Source organism: Temnothorax nylanderi, unplaced genomic scaffold (assembly GCF_030848795.1).
Source record: "Temnothorax nylanderi isolate EJ_2023f unplaced genomic scaffold, tnyl_v1.0 TNYL_tig0772_pilon, whole genome shotgun sequence".
NCBI lineage: Eukaryota > Metazoa > Arthropoda > Insecta > Hymenoptera > Formicidae > Temnothorax > Temnothorax nylanderi.
This window is the reverse complement of record NW_027249834.1, coordinates 25171-44263: the sequence shown is the minus strand read 5'-3', so window position 1 is coordinate 44263 and position 19093 is coordinate 25171. Positions and strand designations below refer to the sequence as shown.

Below are 19093 nucleotides of genomic sequence, written 5' to 3'. Positions count from 1 at the left end.
GGAGTAGGAAGTATTGGAGGATGGTGTTCTGGAATGTAGCAGGCTTGAAAAATAAAGATAAGGACTTTTGGGAGGGGCTGAAGAAAGAAGATGTGGTAGTCTTAATAGAGACATGGATAGGAGAAAAGGGATGGGAAAGAATAAGGGGAAGATTACCAAAAGGGTATGAATGGGGAGTGCAAATGGCAAAGAAGAAGAATAAAAAAGGGAGAGCGATGGGGGGGATGATAATGGGAATGAGAAAAGGGATAAAAGAGAAGGGAACGGAGATAAAGATTGATAGGGAGGGGAGGATAGAGGGGAAGGTAAGGATAGGGGAGGAGAACTGGAGTATTATAGGAGTATATGCAAAAAAGGAGGAAATGGAGGAGACCGTACAGGAGTTGGGACACACAATGGAAGAAAAAGAAGAAGGAAGATTTACGATAATTGGAGGAGATTTCAACGCGAGGACTGGACAGGAAGGGGGAAGTGCAGAGGAAGAGGACGGGGGAGAGCAGAGGGAGGGGGGAAGAAAATCGAAGGATAGGAAGATGGATAGAGAGGGGAGGAGGCTGGTAAATTGCTTAGAGGAGAGAGGATGGGAAATATTTAATGGGAATGTAAGAGGAGACGAGGAGGGGGAATTTACTTTCACGGGAGGAAGAAGAGATACGGTGATTGACTATGTAATAGGGGATGGTGAGGTAAGAGAGAAGATCGAGAGCATGACGGTGGGGGATAGAGTGGACTCAGACCACCACCCTTTGGAAATGGTTTTAAGAAGGGGGAACGAGGAGGAAAACAGAGGAAGAGGGTGGAAGAAAAGGAACAGGTGAGTGTGGAACGAGGAAGGAGTAGAGATGTTCATAGAAAAAATAGGGGAAGTAGAGGAAAAAGAGGAAGAGTTAAATAAGGATTGGGAGGAAATGGAATCAAGAATAGTAGAGGCGATAAATGAGGTAGAGGAGGAGCTGGGAAGTAAGAAAAAGAGGAGGGGGTGGTGGGACAAGGAGTGCAGTGAGGCGAAGAAAGAGGCGAGAAGAAAATTGAGGGAATGGAGGAAGGGAAGAGAAGAAGGCAGCGTTTACAAGGAAAAAAGAAAGGGGTTTAAGGAGATATGTAAGTGGAAGAAGGAAGAAGAGAATCGGAGATGGGAGAGAAAGGCAGAGGAAGCAAGGAGTGAATCGGAGGTTTGGGAGATAGTAAATAGGGAGAGAAGAAAGAGGAGGGGAATTGAGGAGGGGATTGAGAAGGAAGAATGGAAAGAGCACTTTATGAAGTTGTTAGGAGGAGTAGAGGGGAGGGTGAGGATGGGGACGGAAGGGGGGAGGGAGGAAAAGGAAGGAGAGGAGGAAGAGGAAGATAAGAAGAAATGAGGAGGATAATGAGGAAGTTAAAGGATGGAAAAGCTATGGGAAGGGATGGAATACCAAGCGAGGCATGGAAGCACGGGGGGAAGGAGTTGGAGAATTGGGCATGGAGATTTATTAACAGGGTGTGGAAGGGAGGAGGATGGCCGGAAAATTGGAAAGAGGGAATAATCGCGCCAATTGTAAAGAAAGGGGAAGGAAAAAGGGTGGAGGAGTACAGAGGGGTGACAATAATGGCGTCGTTATATAAGGTGTACACGGCAATACTGGCGGAGAGGTTGAGAGAGGAGCTAGAGGGGAAGAGAATAGTGCCACAAAACCAGACAGGTTTCAGAAGGGAAATGGGAACTATTGATAATATCTATGTGTTGAACCACCTGGTGAATAGAAGGTTGGGGAAGAAAGGGGGTAAACTAATTGCATGTTTTGTGGATCTCAAGGCGGCGTTTGACTCGGTAGACAGAGGGGTACTAGTAAAAGCAATGAGGGAAAGGGGAATAAGGGAAGGACTGGTGAGAAGGACGGAGGAGATTCTGAGGGAGACGAGAAGTAGGGTGAGGGTGGGAAACGAAGTAGGGGAAGAGTTCTGGACGGGGAGGGGGGTAAGGCAGGGGTGTCCGCTGAGCCCGTTACTATTTAACGTAATGCTAGCAGATATGGAGGAGGAAATGGGCAGGGTTAAATGGGGAGGGATAGTGCTAGGAGGTAAGAGGATATATACGTTGGCGTATGCCGATGACGTTGTGTTAATGGCGGAGGATGAGGATCAAATGAGGAGTATGCTGGAAAGATTGGAAGGTTACCTAGGTAGGAAAAGGCTGGAGCTGAATGTGGAGAAAACAAAAATAATGAGGTTTAAGAAAGGAGGAGGGAGGGACTGTAAGAGAAGATGGAGATGGAAAGGAAAAGTGATAGGAGAAGTAAAGGAATTTCGATATTTAGGGTATGTGTTTCAAAGGAATGGAGGGCAGGAAGCACAGGTAAGGGAAAGGATCAAGAAGGCGGCAGCGGTGATGGGGAAGGTTTGGGGGATAGGGAAGAGAAGATTTGGAAAAGACTGGGGAAAAAGATTGTGGCTGTTTGATAGACTGGTGTGGACGGTTATGGGATATGGAGCAGAAATATACCGACGTATAGTTGGCAAACAAATTAAAAATTATTGAAAATTATCTTACCCAATTGTTTGGAAATCATTTGGAAATATTTGGAAAAAACTTTTCAGAGTTTGGAAAACCATACAATAATCACAATTAATTAAAATCAATTAAGCGTATAATTAGCAGAAAGTGTCTAAAAAATATTTTTTTTAATCCAATCGCTGCAGAATCATTTGGAAAAAGCGTCGATATAATTTTTATTATTTGGAAAACAACTCTATTCTAATAAAAATTAATTAAAGGTCAATATTTCGTTTTAATGTCTGCACTATAGTGCAATAAAGTGCACATACTTCTCCTGACGACGAGTGGCACGAAATCAGCAACCTAACCTACAGAACCTTTTGCTCATAAAAGGGAGTTCCGCTCGAGCCGTTACAGATCACTTACGTGGAGCCGTACTTCGAAGCACACGAGCTTAGACACAGATCTACAGTTTTCCATCGGAATTTCAACATAAGTGAGTATTGATTTAGACAAAATATTATTTTGTGATAACAGTAATTAATTATACAGTAATTAACAATTTGTTTCGATAATGGCTTTTATTTTTAGAATGATTTGTTTATGCGACACCTTTTACTCCTGGTGGCAAAGCTCACGGTGAATTACGTGAACAGTGTAAACGGAAGACTATATTAACGGTGGCGACACATTTCCTATATCTGAAAACCAGAATTCGAGTTGTGGCTCGAAAACAGATAGTCCTGAGTCCCATCGAAGTGGCAATTGAAGACATACAGAAGAAGACTGCCGACGAGGTATTGATCGATTTCTCACATCTTAATATTTTTACAGTACACATGTAATACATTTTTATGTAATCTTAATTAGGTGGCTGCTGCAACCGCTCAAGAACCACCTGACGCAAAGATGCTGCAAATGGTCCTTCAAGGTTGCATTGGCACGACGGTTAATCAAGGACTCGCTGAAGTAGCGGTCGTGTTTCTTTCCGGTTTGCGCGAACAAAATGCGCAGCCGACCAGATTGCAGCACAAGCTTCGTTTGTGTTTCAAAGATTTCCAGAAAAAGTGTCTCGACGCTTTGCGGCGCAATAAGAATCTGATTGGTCCCGATCAGCGGGAGCTGGAGAGAAATTATCAGAGATTGACCGAGAGATTGGCACCTCTCATTGCTTGGAGGTAAGAAGTTTTAATTAAAAAGATACATATCTTTTCAAGTTTATCACGTTAAAGAAATTTTTGTTATGCTGCTATACGTAGTGGACCGTCCTTAATTAATCAGCAAGCTGTACCGTCGACTCCTCCGCGTTGGTAGGGAAATGAAACACTGCCATATAGAAGCTTACCAAAGACTAATGTATCCAATTATTAATCGCGTATATTGTCATATAGCTAATTCTACTTTTAATTCTACTTTATTTCCAAATGTGTTAACACTAAACAATCAAACGTTTTTAGAACAAGGATTCAACGTAATTTATTTATATAATTGAAATTTTCATACTTATAAGCACTTAAGTATTACGATACGTTGTGACCATCACATTAAATGGATTTACATAGATATGGCCGGGCATTTATATTTAGAATTTGTATTTTTTTCATAACTGATAAATCTATTTTTGAAAAAATCAATTTTTTATGGTAGATTCCCCCCAAAGAGTTCTATCGATGACTTATGACTCAAATGAATTTTGTGTATGCAATTTACGTGTACGAAATTTAGTTAATTTAATGAAATTTGGTTATAAATCATCTGGCATCTGTACAATATCTTGATGATTAAATTCAAGATGTCTCTCTAGATGTTGATAGATATTAGCTGCTGATATGCTCAAAATTTCTTTACAATGTTAAGCATTTTATGCTCTTCAACTAAAAGAAAAAAATGTTTCCAAATCGGATGAGACTTCAGACGGCTACGTTGTTTTATTTTCTTTTTTCTTATTAAACACAAATACACAGGTTGTTTGACTCTCTGTTGTTTGACTCTCCGAAACTGTTGCGTACTATTATATACAATCTTTTTTTTCGACAGGATGGACAGGTCGGCACCGATGATAGTTTCAGTAAAATGGATTGTCGCATTTGTGCCGTTGGCTGTTATGATCTCTTTTGCAGCAAGTCCATAGCGTAGCGGTACGTGTGTGTTTCAGAATCAGGTCACAAATTTTACCCGAGGACTCTGTGCTCGCTACAAGTATCTCTTGTCACACCAAGCAATATTTGAATGTCTTCTTACAGAGCGATGGAGACTTTGAGAGTGTTTTCTAAAAGAAATGCGAGGAAAATATGAAGGTGCCTTTATGGATGCGTGGAGAGCTACTTTGAAGAACGAAAATCTTTCGATATGGTAAGCAGGCACAAATGAGAGAGAAAATTGACTATCCGAATACATGTGTAAGTTGAAAAAGTATAAGGTCTTCATCTTTGTGTAAATCATATAGGTTGACGTAAATGCTACAGCTGCTTTTGTCATGTGTCCAAAAGAAAATAGTGAGATAATTACTAGTATCTTAAACATCTAATAATGGAAATCATAGATTTGGACATAGTATATTTCCTTCAATTCATCATGAGATTATAGCTTTATATGTAAAGGAAAACGGAATGCAGATAAAAACATTACAATTGTGTATCTCGATTTCAGAAAGTTAAACACTCGAGGCTGGCAGAAGGTGTAGATCGGTTATCACAAAGAAGTATGTAACTGGAATAGATATTATGCAGGTGGATATGTTGTTATATCCTGCTATTATACAAAGCGGTGGAAATTACTGGCTTACATTTACCGCCGTTAGTGACAACAATACTCTCCACTTTGATGTTGTTTGTTCATTGGGAGTACGTTACAAATTTTATTGTTCAAACATAGTGAGAACCGGTAAACCCCACAAAAATAATTGAGGTATGTGTAGAAAAGAGAAACATATTATAACACATAAATATTCTTATTACTAAAATAAAATTTCAGAAATTTTTCTCAGTGTTCTAATTTATAATACATTGTTACAGGAAAATTGTAATTTTTGGTTACAATTGGAAGCGGAGATCTTGAAAAGTTAGTCGCAGGAACAAAATTAAGTAAAGTATATGAGGCTGGTATTAAATCCAGCAGCCATGGGAAAAAACTATAATTTTCTCTTATTTATATTTTTTATCCTCTTCATAATAGTGCGGGTATGGTGCGATTCAGGTAATTTCTCCCAAAAAATCTCAGTTATTTTTGCTAAAATGTTTATATTACACTGCCTAATGGTAAATTGAATAGGCCTGTTATCATTTTTTGTTCATATAAGAAACAATTTTCAAATAATACATGTCTATCCAATACAATTTCAATAGAACTTAACCTTTTTTATCTTACACGTCAAATTACATTTTTAGTTGAAAATTACAATTACAGTAAATGTTCTCAATGGAATTTTGCATTTGAATTAGAGTTCACAATATTGCTGAAATATTTTAACAATTGAAGGAAAAAATTTGAAAGAACATTTGAAATTGCGCGCTTCCACTTTTGCAAATAGTGCCATTTTTATTGTCGAAGCTATTCAGAAAACAAAAGACAATCGACTACTAGCTCTACGTGATGATTGTATTATAAGACATTGTAATTTCACTGGAGATTAACCATAAAAAAGGTTTTATTATTTAGTTGTTTATTTAGTAATACATATAAAAAGGGAAGGCTTAATTATAGATCTATACAAATTTCGCCTTCCTCCCGCCTTTTTTTTCATACATAAATTATTATATAATTCTCTTTTATGTAATGTGAAGTGTCTGTGTAAATTAATCCTTGACCGTAAGAGATTTTATCATTTTTTTTTCTAGAACTTCAATTCAAACATGGGTCGAAAACCAAAGGTGTCTCAAAAAGAGGTTATCAAATTGATCGAAAAACATATTCATCGTCTTGCAACAAACGATTTTCCACCATATGGAGACACATTATGGAAAACAATGAGCCAAGACTTAGATGGAAGGTGGATACCTCGTTCTGTTTATACACACGTGAAGTATGACAAACGAGGGGATTTGGCACAAGCTCGACGTAATCAAGGAATTTGTACATCTCCGGAAACGAAACCTTATCTGATTGAAGATGAAATAGATGAAATAGAATCTGATCATGAAGAATTATGTACTTCAGAACCAGACGATGATTATGTTCCAGAGGACATACGAAATGAAAATCTACAGGAATGTGACTCTTTCGATCTCTTACTTACGAGTGAAGAATGGTCATTAATTAAGCCAGATGAGTCTAAAAGCAAAAACAGATTGAAGACGGAAATATGGGCATCAGTTATTACTCGAGCATTCTGGAAAAGGTACAATTTTAATTGTGCATTCTGTGCAAAGTGGTCCTACGTACGCTCTCTCTTTAACCCTCAAGATGATAAATATTATTTGAAGTTTTTTGCCTATTGCAAGGATAGAACAAAGTGCAAAAATATAATGATTGGTACAGCAAATAGTGAACCTACCAGCAACGGATTGAGATTGACAATTAAAACGCGTGACACTCGTGGAGACTACCATGTAGATGTGAAGAGACCACTCAGGGGAGCTGAACGGAAGCAAGTGGGAGAAAAATTGCAAAAGCAGAGTGCTGCCAATTATCAAAATGAATTATTAAGGGATAATATGCAATTTGGAGACGACGTTCCACATTTTGTTCAGGAAAATTATATCTACAGACAAGCGAGGATGGAGAAGCACAAAGAAAACGCTGGCATAAAATCCAATGAGAAAAATGATGTGATTAAATCACTCCAAAAATGTCAACAGATCCTCGTTATATAAATACCATACACGAGATTGGTTGTATGAAATTCCACGTTCTATATTGCACCCAGGAACAGTTACACGTTTTCAACGAATACTGTCGAGTATTAGGAACATCATCAGCAATCTCGATTGATGCTTCAGGCCGGTTTGCACAAGCATTTGAAATTTGTCCAGGAAGAATGACTGGTCATATCTTTCTATACACGGTCACAATCAGATTTGAGGGCAAAACTATCTGCGTACATCAAATGCTGACAGAAATCCATACCCAAGAATTTATCGAATTATGGCTTAAATACTGGGTCCGGCTCGGAGCTAAAGCTCCAGGTGAATCATGGTCTGATTATGAACGTGGAATACCAATGTCTTCCTGTTTGACATTTAATGGAAAGAGTTTAAAAGATTATATAGATGACGTTTTCGAGTGGGCAAGGACGACAGACAAGAAAAATTCTCGACCAGCCAATACTCTCATCCGAATAGATGTGGCTCATCTCATGGCTCTGGTGGCAAGGTGGAAATGCTTGAAACACAAAGATCACCCATATATTAAGAACTTTTTTGTTCGTTGTGTTGCTTTAATGGTGGATACTCAGAGCATAGAAGAATTCCAACAAATTTTTCTTCTTACTTGTATCGTTGCATTACAGCCGTATGAAGACAATTTTGTTTCAACGTCAACTATTAAAATGACGGTTTTAGATGCCAGAAAAGAGCTGGAGGGTCATATGAGTGTTAGGGAAAGAATTATCTGTGATATTGAGGCTTCAATAACATCGTATCTAGAAGAGAAAGGTAATACGTCTAAACCGTTTGAAGAAGGCGAAAATGGTACACGCACCCATCAATGGATCAAAAAATTAATAGCGTCGGTTACACCTTCTGACATGTCAGGAAATTCTGTAAACGCTTTTTACTTACCAGACTTTGTCAAGGAGTTAACACGTATCGCCAAGGAGTTTCCACTGTGGACTGCTGCAGCAATTCCAGTTGCTGGAAAACATGCTTCAACAGCTCATCAAGAAGGGTATTTCGCTATCTTGCAAAACAAAGTTTTTGAACACATTCGTTTACCCTGTCCAGGGAATCGATTCGTGCTCGAACACCTCCACAGCCTGAACAGTGGCAGCAATCTGCTTGCTGCCAAGTTGAAACATTTTAACCATCAGCGAGAGCTCTTGTCCACTCCCACTCTGAAGGATGAAACTGTTGAAGAAAATGAAAATAGTCATCCAAAACCTCCACCAAAAAGAAATCACTTGATTGATGATACTGATTTATTCTCTTACGAAAAATGGAGAGGACTTAAGAACAAACAACTTTTCATTGTTGAGAGTGAAAGTTCTGAACCAATAATGAAAGATAATCTTGACGCTAAGAAAGACGAATCTCCGATTCATAACACTACAATTCTTTCTGAAATTCTGAATTATGAAGACACACAGATCAACAATTTCGCTGATGATTCCACTAAAAATAATGAAGATCAAAATTTAAAATTTATAAATGACAACTCAATGGTAAATGAAAAAGCTGACTATGAAGTGGTGGGAGATGAAGTGTTGAATATTGAAGGAAATGATTTTGACATTCCTCTCGATTATCTAGAGAAGAACCCAAAAATCAACTCACATATACCATACACCCCAAAGAGAGACCCATCTAATTTTTTTTGTACCTCTCAAGTATACACAAGCACACCACTTTTGGATCATTCATATGCTAAACTAATATCAAGTTCTGCAGATATATTATTGGAAGATATTGGAAGTTTAGACGAAGAACGTGATTCATCAACTAATGGAGAAGGTCAGAGAAATCCGAAGACTACAGAAAATTTCGATATACATTCAAAAAATCCTACATTGAATGCAGAAGCAGTCACTAATACGTTCATTGCAGAAAAAAGAAGACTGAAGCCCGAGAATCAGGAAAAAGGGAACAATGACCAGAATTTAATCGCCCCGCATCCAAAACATATTTTGTGTAATGAGGAAATTGTGAGGAAGAACGTGGGAAAAGTCAAGAATAGCGGAAAACATGAAATAGAAGGCAAAAAAATGATTTCAAAGGGTTTTTATTTTCAACCCTACCCTGAAATCAAATTACTGAATGAGAGGAAAACATCACGGAAAAAAGGATTTTTGTTACCCAATGGATTGATCTGCAGTTTAATACAAATTAAGAATGCCCAATATCCATGGAATTTTAATAATGAAAAATTTAAAAATATGCCAATCCAACGCAATGGAATTAAAGTTTTCGTAAAAAACACCTGTGGGTTTGATTCACTTGTTCACATCGTACAGTTTTCTGCCCTGGATAACCCAACGTATCATTCATACATAGAAAATTCAGCCAACACTACATTGCAATTAATCTTCAATTTTATGAAAACAGGACTCACTAGTCAAATTTTATTAGATCGCTTGAAAATTTTAAATCAATTTCATACCATTGCAAAAGATCCGAACTCCACATCTCTTTCTCCGTATTTTCTTGACGCAGAGACTTTTATAACACGTACATGGAGCAATTTTCTTGACAGTGAGCCCAGTGGATTTATTACCTATCAGTGCAGCAATAAGGATTGCATCGGAAAAGAAATTCAAAAAATATCATTTCTCTCTATCAATGAGAATGTAATAAGACAAAATGGATATCAAGCTTTGCAAGATGCATTGCTGTATTATCCTCAAATTTTTAATATAAAGTGCCTGCAGCCAGGATGCACGGAAACTCTTACAAAGAAAACTGATTTGAACATTCACATCTGCATCGAATTGGATGTGAGAGACTACGCTGCGAGAGAGAGAAGCATCGAATGTTCTCTGCATGACTTTCCCATCTCTCTCAATTTAGAACAAAAATATCGGTAAGTAATGAATTCTTTTCACGAATGTAAATACCCGAATTTCATTTATTGCTTAAATACTCATTAGCTCAATTTTTGCTTTCAGACTTGCTGGTGTCATTCATTATATTTCCAAGCACTTTATTGCCTACTGTCTGCGAGCTTCAGGCTCTTGGATATGTTGCGATGATTTGAAGGGGAGAATTGATGGAGTTAAGACCAAGACTGCTATTGTAAATCCGCATGCAGTAATTTATGTGCTCGAATAAAAATATTTTCAAATGAACATATAGGTGAGTCATGGCGACAATTATCATTAGAAGTATTGGTAACATTATCAGAAACAGCGCCAGCAATGGTAAGAAAAGTCGGTGCTAAATATATTGGTGAATTAGCTCAAATTAAAAAAGTCTAGTATTAAGTTTCAAGAAATCTGAGATTAAACTTATTGTTAGAAAGAAATATATGTAAAATTTAACTCCTAAAGGAACTAATAAAATTAAGATTATAATTTCAAATCTTGAAAAGTCTGAAAGTAAAATTAAAATTCAGATTTCTTCCGATTTTTTAAATCTAAATTAAAATTTTCAAGTTAAAAATTTCATTTCTACTATACTCCTGCTTGTGTGTGATATTAAGTTTCATATTAAACGGTTTTGTTCGTTTTCTGATTGTAGAGGGTGTCATGCCTTCCTGCAGATGCTACTAGAGGTGGCTCCAGCAGCGGTTGCCTACGAGAGCGAGCGTGGCGTAGCAGACAGCGCACTGGTCTGCTAAAACAAAGATCTCAGGTTCGAATCCAGTCCTGGTAGAACCAAAATAAATACCAGCGAGAACGAGGTGCTGCTGTTGGAACCGGTAACGTTTACGCTGCTAATGAAGCGTAATCTATCTACCGCCTGGTTCACTGCCATTCCGGACATCGATATGTTTGGCAGATTGAATAAGATTAATCTGCTGTTGAGTAAAGAGGACTACGCTACGATTTTGAAAGTGCTGGAGCAGAAGAGACATTCGAGGAGTCGAAACCCGTGCAAGCCCTGCCGTCCACCATCAAGTCCGAATGCAGCGGAGAGCTTGAGATCCAACCGGCGTACAAATATGAGATTGACGCATCGCGAGAAGCACCATCGTTGGACGCACAGGAACGACACGCCCACATATCCGTCAAATTCGAGTTTATCATGGATAGTCTGGTGATCAGTCTCTTCACCGGTGGCTCCAAGTTGCTGCAGTCGCAGACATCATCGTTGCATCTGCCCGAGTATGGACTGGCGCGCTTCAGTCTTACGCACTTTGCCGTGAAGGGCCGTGTGTTTGCGGACGGTCTACTGGCCAAGTCGATCCTGCTAATGAACTGCACGCTAGACGACATACGACAGAGTCGAGAGGGCTCGCTAGTGCGAATCATGGAAAGGACAGGCAGCGCGCCTTTGTCAGGATCCTCGCCGAGCGAGGATCATCTCGACAAAGAACACAACGCCAGGAGTATGCTGGACGTGACAGTGCGCCAGAGCCCGAACGACACGTTCGCCGACGTGCGAGTGTTCTCTTTCAGCATCATCGTGTCCCTCGATTACCTCATGAAGATCAAGGATTTCTTCGATGTCGCGAACAAGACAGCTATTACTTCCTCCTCGAGAAACGAATCGGTAATGCCAAAGAAGAAACCAGCGCAACAGCAGTCGACTGCTTCGACGCCCAAGATGTTAACTGTAAATCTGCACGTGGAAAAGCCGGATATTATCCTGCTTGAAGACATGGACGATATCAACTCGAATTGCATAGTACTGAATACAGAATTGTTGCTGAAGGTGTGCATCATGGGGGAGCACCAGGTGATCGCGGGCTCCATTAAAGATCTCTCGCTGCTGACGGGGATATACAATCCTGTGAAGAGGGCCGATTAGATTTATCAGGTCTTGAGACCATGCAGCATTAGCGTAGCCGGTTCCACGCCGGAGGGCAAAGGACTCCATTTAGAAGTCTGTTGCACGGACATCCACGTTTCTGTTTCGCCAGGTGTAATCGAAATATTTAATAAGGTCATTCATACGGTGACGAGAAAGGAGGAAGAGGATAAAGAAATTGTTAAGGCCGAGCCTAATTACGAAGGATTGTGGATCGTCACGCCCTTTGAAGAGAATAATTATTGGTTCTTAAAGACAAAAGTCGCAATGGAAGCACTTGGAAGAGTTTATTACGTATTCGGACGACGAGATTGCGGCGGCGGCGGCGGCGGCGGCCTACAAGCTCGAATTGGCAATCGTCTCGGCGCCGACGATCTTGTTCACCCTGGAGGCAGGTGTCGGCAACAAAACTCTGCCCATGTTGCTGCTTCACGTGAGTTTCCAAAACAATGTCAACGATTGGAGCACAAAATCTATGAGCGTAGACTGTACAATGTCGGTGATCATGTCGTATTATAACAGTCGCCTCGCGCTGTGGGAACCACTGATCGAGCCGATAGAAAGCTCCGATAACGGTAAACGCGTCTCGACGCCGTGGGAACTGAAAACCAAAATCCAATTTAGACTGGACTCCAGAGGTGTCAGTGCGGTTAGCCCCATCTCGGAGAGCGAACCCGAAGAGCTACAGTCTACTAAGATGTCCATTGACGTTACGTCCTCTGATAATCTGGAGATAACCGTGACGAAGACGTGTCTGGATGTTCTGAAACAACTCGGCCATTCGTTTTCCTCGGCTATGGAGGCCAGCGGAAAAGAACCAACTAGGAAAGTGGCGCCGTACGTGCTGAAGAACGAAACCGACTTGGCGATAATACTCGACCTGGAGCACAGTCTCTTCAAGGTCATTATAATGAGAAATCTAAAATTTCTTTCCGTTTGCCTATTCATCTGTCTAATATATAAATGACAGTCTTGAATATAAAAGACAATGGTTCTTATAAATTTTTGATGATGGATCGAGAATAAGGGACCACAATGACTCGTATATGGAAGTGATTCTTGAAACCGGTGCGTCGATAGAGCTCGCGTCGAAGACATCCAAGCTGGATGACACGCGTCTTCTTGAGCAGTTGAAAGTGGAGACCGTGAAGGACAGAGAAGACAGTAAATTCTCTATATCTGTAAGTTATTACATAGAGGTAGCGTGTAAAATTGTAGAAAGTCGCGATTTCTTTGACGAATCTAAAGTAAATCGTTTCTTGATAAAAATGTCGTAAACAGTTCTCGACTAAAGATAGCTTTCAGATTACAAATAGATCCACAAAAGTTCATTCAATTATAAGTATGTCAAAACTTGAAAATTTTTAATAAGGAAACGTTGAATCTAAGATACCAGTCAATAAATCTATTCTCAATATGCGTATCACATATGATACAACTTGTTGAATTTGTAATTAATAGGACGGATAAATTGAATATTTTATCATTATTGCCATACTAATTAATATGACATTTTTAATAGTTTAAAGGTATTCAAGGCAAACTGGCGATACCTGTGTTGAGAGCGGATAGGAGATTCTTCTCTTTGAAGCACCGAAAGGAGGGCTCTGAGGAATGGGGTATCGTGTCGGATGTCATTGTGGAGGAGGGTAGCACGATTGTCACTCTTAGAAGCATTCTTCAGGTAAATAGAGAAAAAAACATTATTTTTATCAATAATAATCAGCTTTCCGCGTGTCGTAGGTTCACAATCATTTCGCGCAGCCGATATCCGTTTATTATATGACGAAACGTGGAAATGAGGTGGAATGTGTGGGCACAGTGGCACCGGATGAAAAGCTCAATTTATCCCTAGATGCCGTGTACACCCCGACCAACATTTACTGGCTGGTTTTCAGCGTTGATGGGTACATTCGCATTTTTTGACATTAGTAACATTATTTTATTTTGACTATTGCATAAAGCTATTCAATGTAACTTTGTAAATATAAGATAATATATAAAAGATAAGATAATAAAAAATTGAAATACATATAATATGTATTCTTATAAGATATTAACACGAGGGAGCTTTGACATACAAAATTTTCAATGACTAGATCTAATTTACTTTAGATATATGGTATCGTCAACCATACGCCACATACCATCAATCTATGGGAAAAGGGTTCAATTAACGTTAGGTATGTTGGAAATTCGTCCAAGTGATCGTTAAACTTGATGTCAGGATGCGGTAAATTATCTCATATATTGATTTATTTATATGAATCAATCGCGTGTTTGTACATTGACAGGTCTGTACAGTCGTACAACAGAATGTTTTATACTTGGGAGAATCCGGCGGGTCCACGAAAATTGGTTTGGGAGGATAACAACGGCAAGGAAATCGAAGACAATCTTCGCAAGGTAAACGGGAAAGATGATGAAAAGCAAGAGAGATCGTTCGTAAAAGTGGAGAATACGAATGAACGCCATCCTCGTTTCTTTTCCAGGATAATCTTGGTACCTTCCAACTGTCGGATATAGACGAGAAACTGTTTTACGTCTCGTTCCTGGACGGTACTCAGCGAGTGCTGTTCTTCACTACAAATTTGAAAATCGCCGAGGATTGTCAGCTGGCCAGGGACTTGGAAGTAATAGATCAGGAAATCACGCTGAACATTCACGGTATTGGATTCTCTCTCGTGAACAACATCACCAAGGCCGAGTTGTTGTATATGTGCATTGCCAGGTGAGAATATTGCGACTCTTTTAATCTTAAATTTTATTTAAATATATTCTGCCATTTTTCAGATTTAAACAATAATTTAATTCTATTCATATACACAATGGTATAATTTTTATATAATAATTAATTACTTTAAATTCGATATTACTTAACGAAATGATAATTATCCTCTTTATAATTATGCTATTGTGTAATATTAATGTGATTCTATTATAATCCAGCTCTGGAATTATATGGGAGACGCGTAAATCTCTTGGCGGCCGATGGCGAGCGTTAAATATCAAGGAAGTTAACGCCATCGAGGAAGGATATCAACGGTACATTAGAGAATTGCAAATCGGCAAGGACGCAGACTACCGGGCGATGTTGGACCCGAAACTAATGGTAAAACAAAAACCTTTCACTCAATTAAAGCTTCTAAAGCTTGGATCTCATTTAATTTCTGGATTAAGAAGCTAACTCGATCGTTATGTAGGAGTATATACATATATATATATATATATATATATATATATATATATATATATAATAATTATTTCACATTCCTAGGTGGATTATCTGAATATGGAGATGCTGAGGCCGCATCGTAGATACATGCGACGTACGTTTCAAATTGGGCTTTGGCTACAATATCGTACCTCAGCGCATCAAGTACAGCTGCACGCAAAGATCAATAAGCTTCAGATCGACAATCAGTTTTCGGAGTGCGTCTTTCCAGTTATATTAGCTCCAGTGCCACCGCCGAAAAGCGTCACGCAGAGTACAGGTGTCAATTATTATTTGTATGGCGTGAGAAACAATTTCCTTTATTGTACTCTTTTGTGATATGCATTTCAATTTTAGTCATTGTATACACTAATGAAAGCAGACAATGTCCCGAATTTTGTATAAATTATATATTTCTGTGTAATTTCTTTTATTCTTTGTTTCTGTAGTCATGAAAGCCAACTTTCGCGGAGCTCAGTATGATCAAGCGCCTGTTGGAGTACAGCACCGTGCAACAATTCCGATACTTTTAAGGTTCTCATACAAGAGTTTCACATCAAGGTGGACATCGTCTTTATAAATGCAATAATGGGCCTGTTCGAAGCGACGAAGTCAACGACGCCGAAGAGGTGAGATATGAAATTGAGACGGGATAGTGAGATTTATTTAGATTGTTTTAGGATATATAGATTATCATCTCGTTCATTTCAGAGTGCTTTATTCCGTACAGACATAAAACTGGTTAACGAACCGTTAATGTACCACGTCAGTCTCATCACCACGGCCGAGCAAAAGAACTTCTTCGATCTGGTGCACTTCTCGCCTCTCAAGGTGTGCCTCTCGCGCGTTTTAATATGTGGATACAAAAATCCTACATGTATTATCTACCTTAACAGTCGAGTCTTCACTTACTTTTTCTTTCTTTGTTCATACAGATACACATCAGTTTCTCAATGACTGGAAGCGGAGGAGGACCCTCAGCGTTGCCGCAAGTACTTAATGTCCTGTTGCAAGGAATCGGCGTGACGCTGACGGATATTAACGACATTGTGTTCAAGTAAGGTTTTTAACTTAATGTAAGAGGTGTAACTAGTAGAGGTATTTTTTAAAAAATTACTAAACTCAAGATCTCAAATTATGATCTTAAATTTCTAAAGCCTTGCAGTCTTATATATTGTACAGATTGGTACATATTTTCTAGGATTATAAGATTTTAAGTTCTTCTATTGGCACAGATTGGCGTAGTTTGAGAGAAACTATGTATTCATGACGCACAAGCAGCTTGTTTCCGAGGCGAGCACTCATTATGCAGGCCAAGCGATCAAGCAGGTGTATGTACTCGTGCTGGGACTCGATGTGATCGGTAATCCATATGGGCTCGTGGTCGGGACGATAAAGGGCATCGAGGATCTGTTTTACGAACCCTTCCAAGGGGCCATACAAGGTCCGGGGGAGTTCGCGGAGGGCCTGTACCTCGGGGTGCGCAGCATGCTGGGCCATACCGTCGGCGGAATGGCGGGCGCTGTGGCAAAGATCACGGGAGCGATGGGTGTGTGTCTCGATCAATGTGTCCTTTAAATTATATTCGATTAAAAAGGTTGTAGGCCTATTTGTGCGCTCGCAAAGGATGTCGTACACTATGAATAAAAATGTTACACCGTGTTTAATCGTAGTAATGTTTACCATATAAAAGTTTTATTTTTTATTTATTTATGTTTTCTTTATTTCAACTGCATATATAAATATATATATATATATATATATATTTACTTTATTACTCACTTGCTTTTGTAGGCAAGGGTATAGCTGCTCTGACCTTCGACAAAGATTACCAGCGAAAGAGGCAAGAACAGCTTAACAAACAGCCCGCTAACTTTCTTAGAAAGTCTCGCACGAAGCGGAAAGGGTTTAGTCATGGTAAGATCGCGGGTTAATTATTTTATTGATTAATTTATTTGATACATCTAGGAATTATTTATTTCACTTGACAGGGTGTATTCGATGGTGTAACGGGTGTAGTAATGAAACCCATATCAGGTGCAAAGGAGGAAGAAGTAGAAGGATTTTTCAAAGGGTTTGGAAAAGGTGTTGTTGGACTCGTTACTAGGCCTACGGCTGGTGTTATCGACTTTGCAAGTGGTTCCTTTGGAGCTATCAAACGGTGTGGCTCGTTAAGTATGCAAAAGTAGTCTTAATAACTTAATTATTAAGACAATTGAAATTTGGAATTGTTTATAAATTAGCCTAATTAATCTATACATGTAATATGGAGCTTACATTGTAACATTCGTTTTAGAGCCACCGAGCTGGGTGAGGAAGCAAAGAGAGTACGATCGCCTAGATTTCTGCAACCGGACAGTCTTGTTAGACCGTACATAAAGGATGAAGCCGAAGGCAATAAGATATTGAAGGTAAGAATTTTATTCTTCTAAGTATCCTTGATACTTTTATCTTTATATTTTAGATGTTTCGTTTTTAGTAGGCCTATTCTATTATAATGGTACATTTCTATAGAGGATATATTATTAATTTATATAGAATTATTATAAATATTATGTATGTGTAAATGAATAGAGAAAGAAGAATTAATATGCTCTTTAGGAAATATTATTTCATACAGTATAATATTCTCTATAAAAAATTATACGGAATTAAATTTTACAAGAAAGTCTTTCTATATGAAATAAATATGAGATTTCTTTTTCATAGGAATTGGAAAAGGGGAAATATGCGCACACAGACGTTTACGTCTACCATGTGTTCATCAACAAAGACGTACTATTACTCACCGACAAAAGATTATCGTATCTTGAACACAGTGATTTGTTTGGTGGTTGGCGGGTTAGTAAATTTATTAACACTTATTACAGTTAGTAGTATTTATTACATTGATCAATTACCATCTTCTCTTCTCAAAATAAAAGAAATGGCTATATATCTATGCTTTTGTCATTTTTTTTCCAGATTGATTGGAGTCATACTTGGAACGAATTTAGCGAACCGGCAAGAGTCATAGAGAAAGGTGTACAAATTTTTACCGCACATTTGTACTAAATTACAATAAAAAATCTCCCGTGTAATAAGTATCAATATATTTTCTATTAAGTTATATAATTATATGCAGTCGATTCGAAAGCGCGATAAATTCGTACATGTGTCACTGGTTTCCTATTACAGAATCTGGAAAAATGTGTGTTGAGAGACTGTCAAGTATTTTTGGGTGCGTTCGAGGAGACGCTATCAGCGCTATCGTGTCATTCTTGTATTACGTCTATCCTTGTTTTACGTCTAATGAACGATAAAGATAGAATACAGCCTGTAGCGCTAAATAGCGCTAATAGCGTCTCCCCGAACGCACCCATTGCGATTGCGTAAACTGTATGCAAACACACGCACACCTGAATATACCCTATTTTAAATACATGCAAACGAGAGCATTATATCCTATGTATTACAAAGCTCAAGGCTGGGCCCAAGAAATTAATCCATATAAAAAAAGGTATATATTGTACAAAAATATATTATTTTATTATTTGTTATCTTTATATATAGTATACAACATAGTATACATAGTATATACAACATTCAGAAGAGATATTATTGTTAGATAATAGATAGTTGATGTTGTAATGAGAAAATGATGAGTCAACATAAAATATTTTAAATGTTTGCAGTTACAAATTTGCCTCTTTTTCTTCGTACAGCCTTCTTGTCCTTTTTCCTGAACTACCAGTCAAATTGTATATTGTTTTTAATCCGCTGATTTTTTTCATTAATTTGTTCTACTTTTCAAAAATGATCCTTATTTATTAACCTGATTATAAAATTTCCAATTAGACATCTAGT

The 19093-nt window shown here is 38.5% G+C and overlaps 1 protein-coding gene, 1 long non-coding RNA gene and 1 pseudogene across 3 annotated transcripts; all 3 read left to right on the top strand.

Annotated features, from left to right (window-relative positions):
• The first annotated feature begins 2637 nt into the window (after positions 1 to 2637).
• LOC139785294 (uncharacterized) lies at positions 2638 to 4854 on the top strand. Its single transcript, XR_011721877.1, has 5 exons — positions 2638 to 2969; positions 3065 to 3270; positions 3344 to 3651; positions 4511 to 4611; positions 4717 to 4854. It is a non-coding gene; the product is annotated as an uncharacterized lncRNA (long non-coding RNA).
• A 2270-nt stretch (positions 4855 to 7124) lies between these two features.
• LOC139785292 (uncharacterized) lies at positions 7125 to 10922 on the top strand. 2 transcript variants are annotated; one of them, XM_071724471.1, is made up of 4 exons: positions 7125 to 9078; positions 9172 to 10144; positions 10230 to 10416; positions 10801 to 10922. In XM_071724471.1, the coding sequence occupies exons 1-3, from the start codon at positions 7260 to 7262 to the stop codon at positions 10390 to 10392; spliced, it is 2955 nt and encodes a 984-aa protein (XP_071580572.1). In that variant the 5' UTR covers positions 7125 to 7259; the 3' UTR covers positions 10393 to 10416; positions 10801 to 10922. The 2 variants fall into 2 exon arrangements, with proteins under 2 accessions (XP_071580572.1, XP_071580571.1); XM_071724470.1 differs by having other exon boundaries at positions 7125 to 10144.
• On the top strand, positions 10424 to 19024 carry LOC139785295 (intermembrane lipid transfer protein Vps13-like; annotated as a pseudogene).
• The last annotated feature ends 69 nt before the right edge of the window (positions 19025 to 19093 follow it).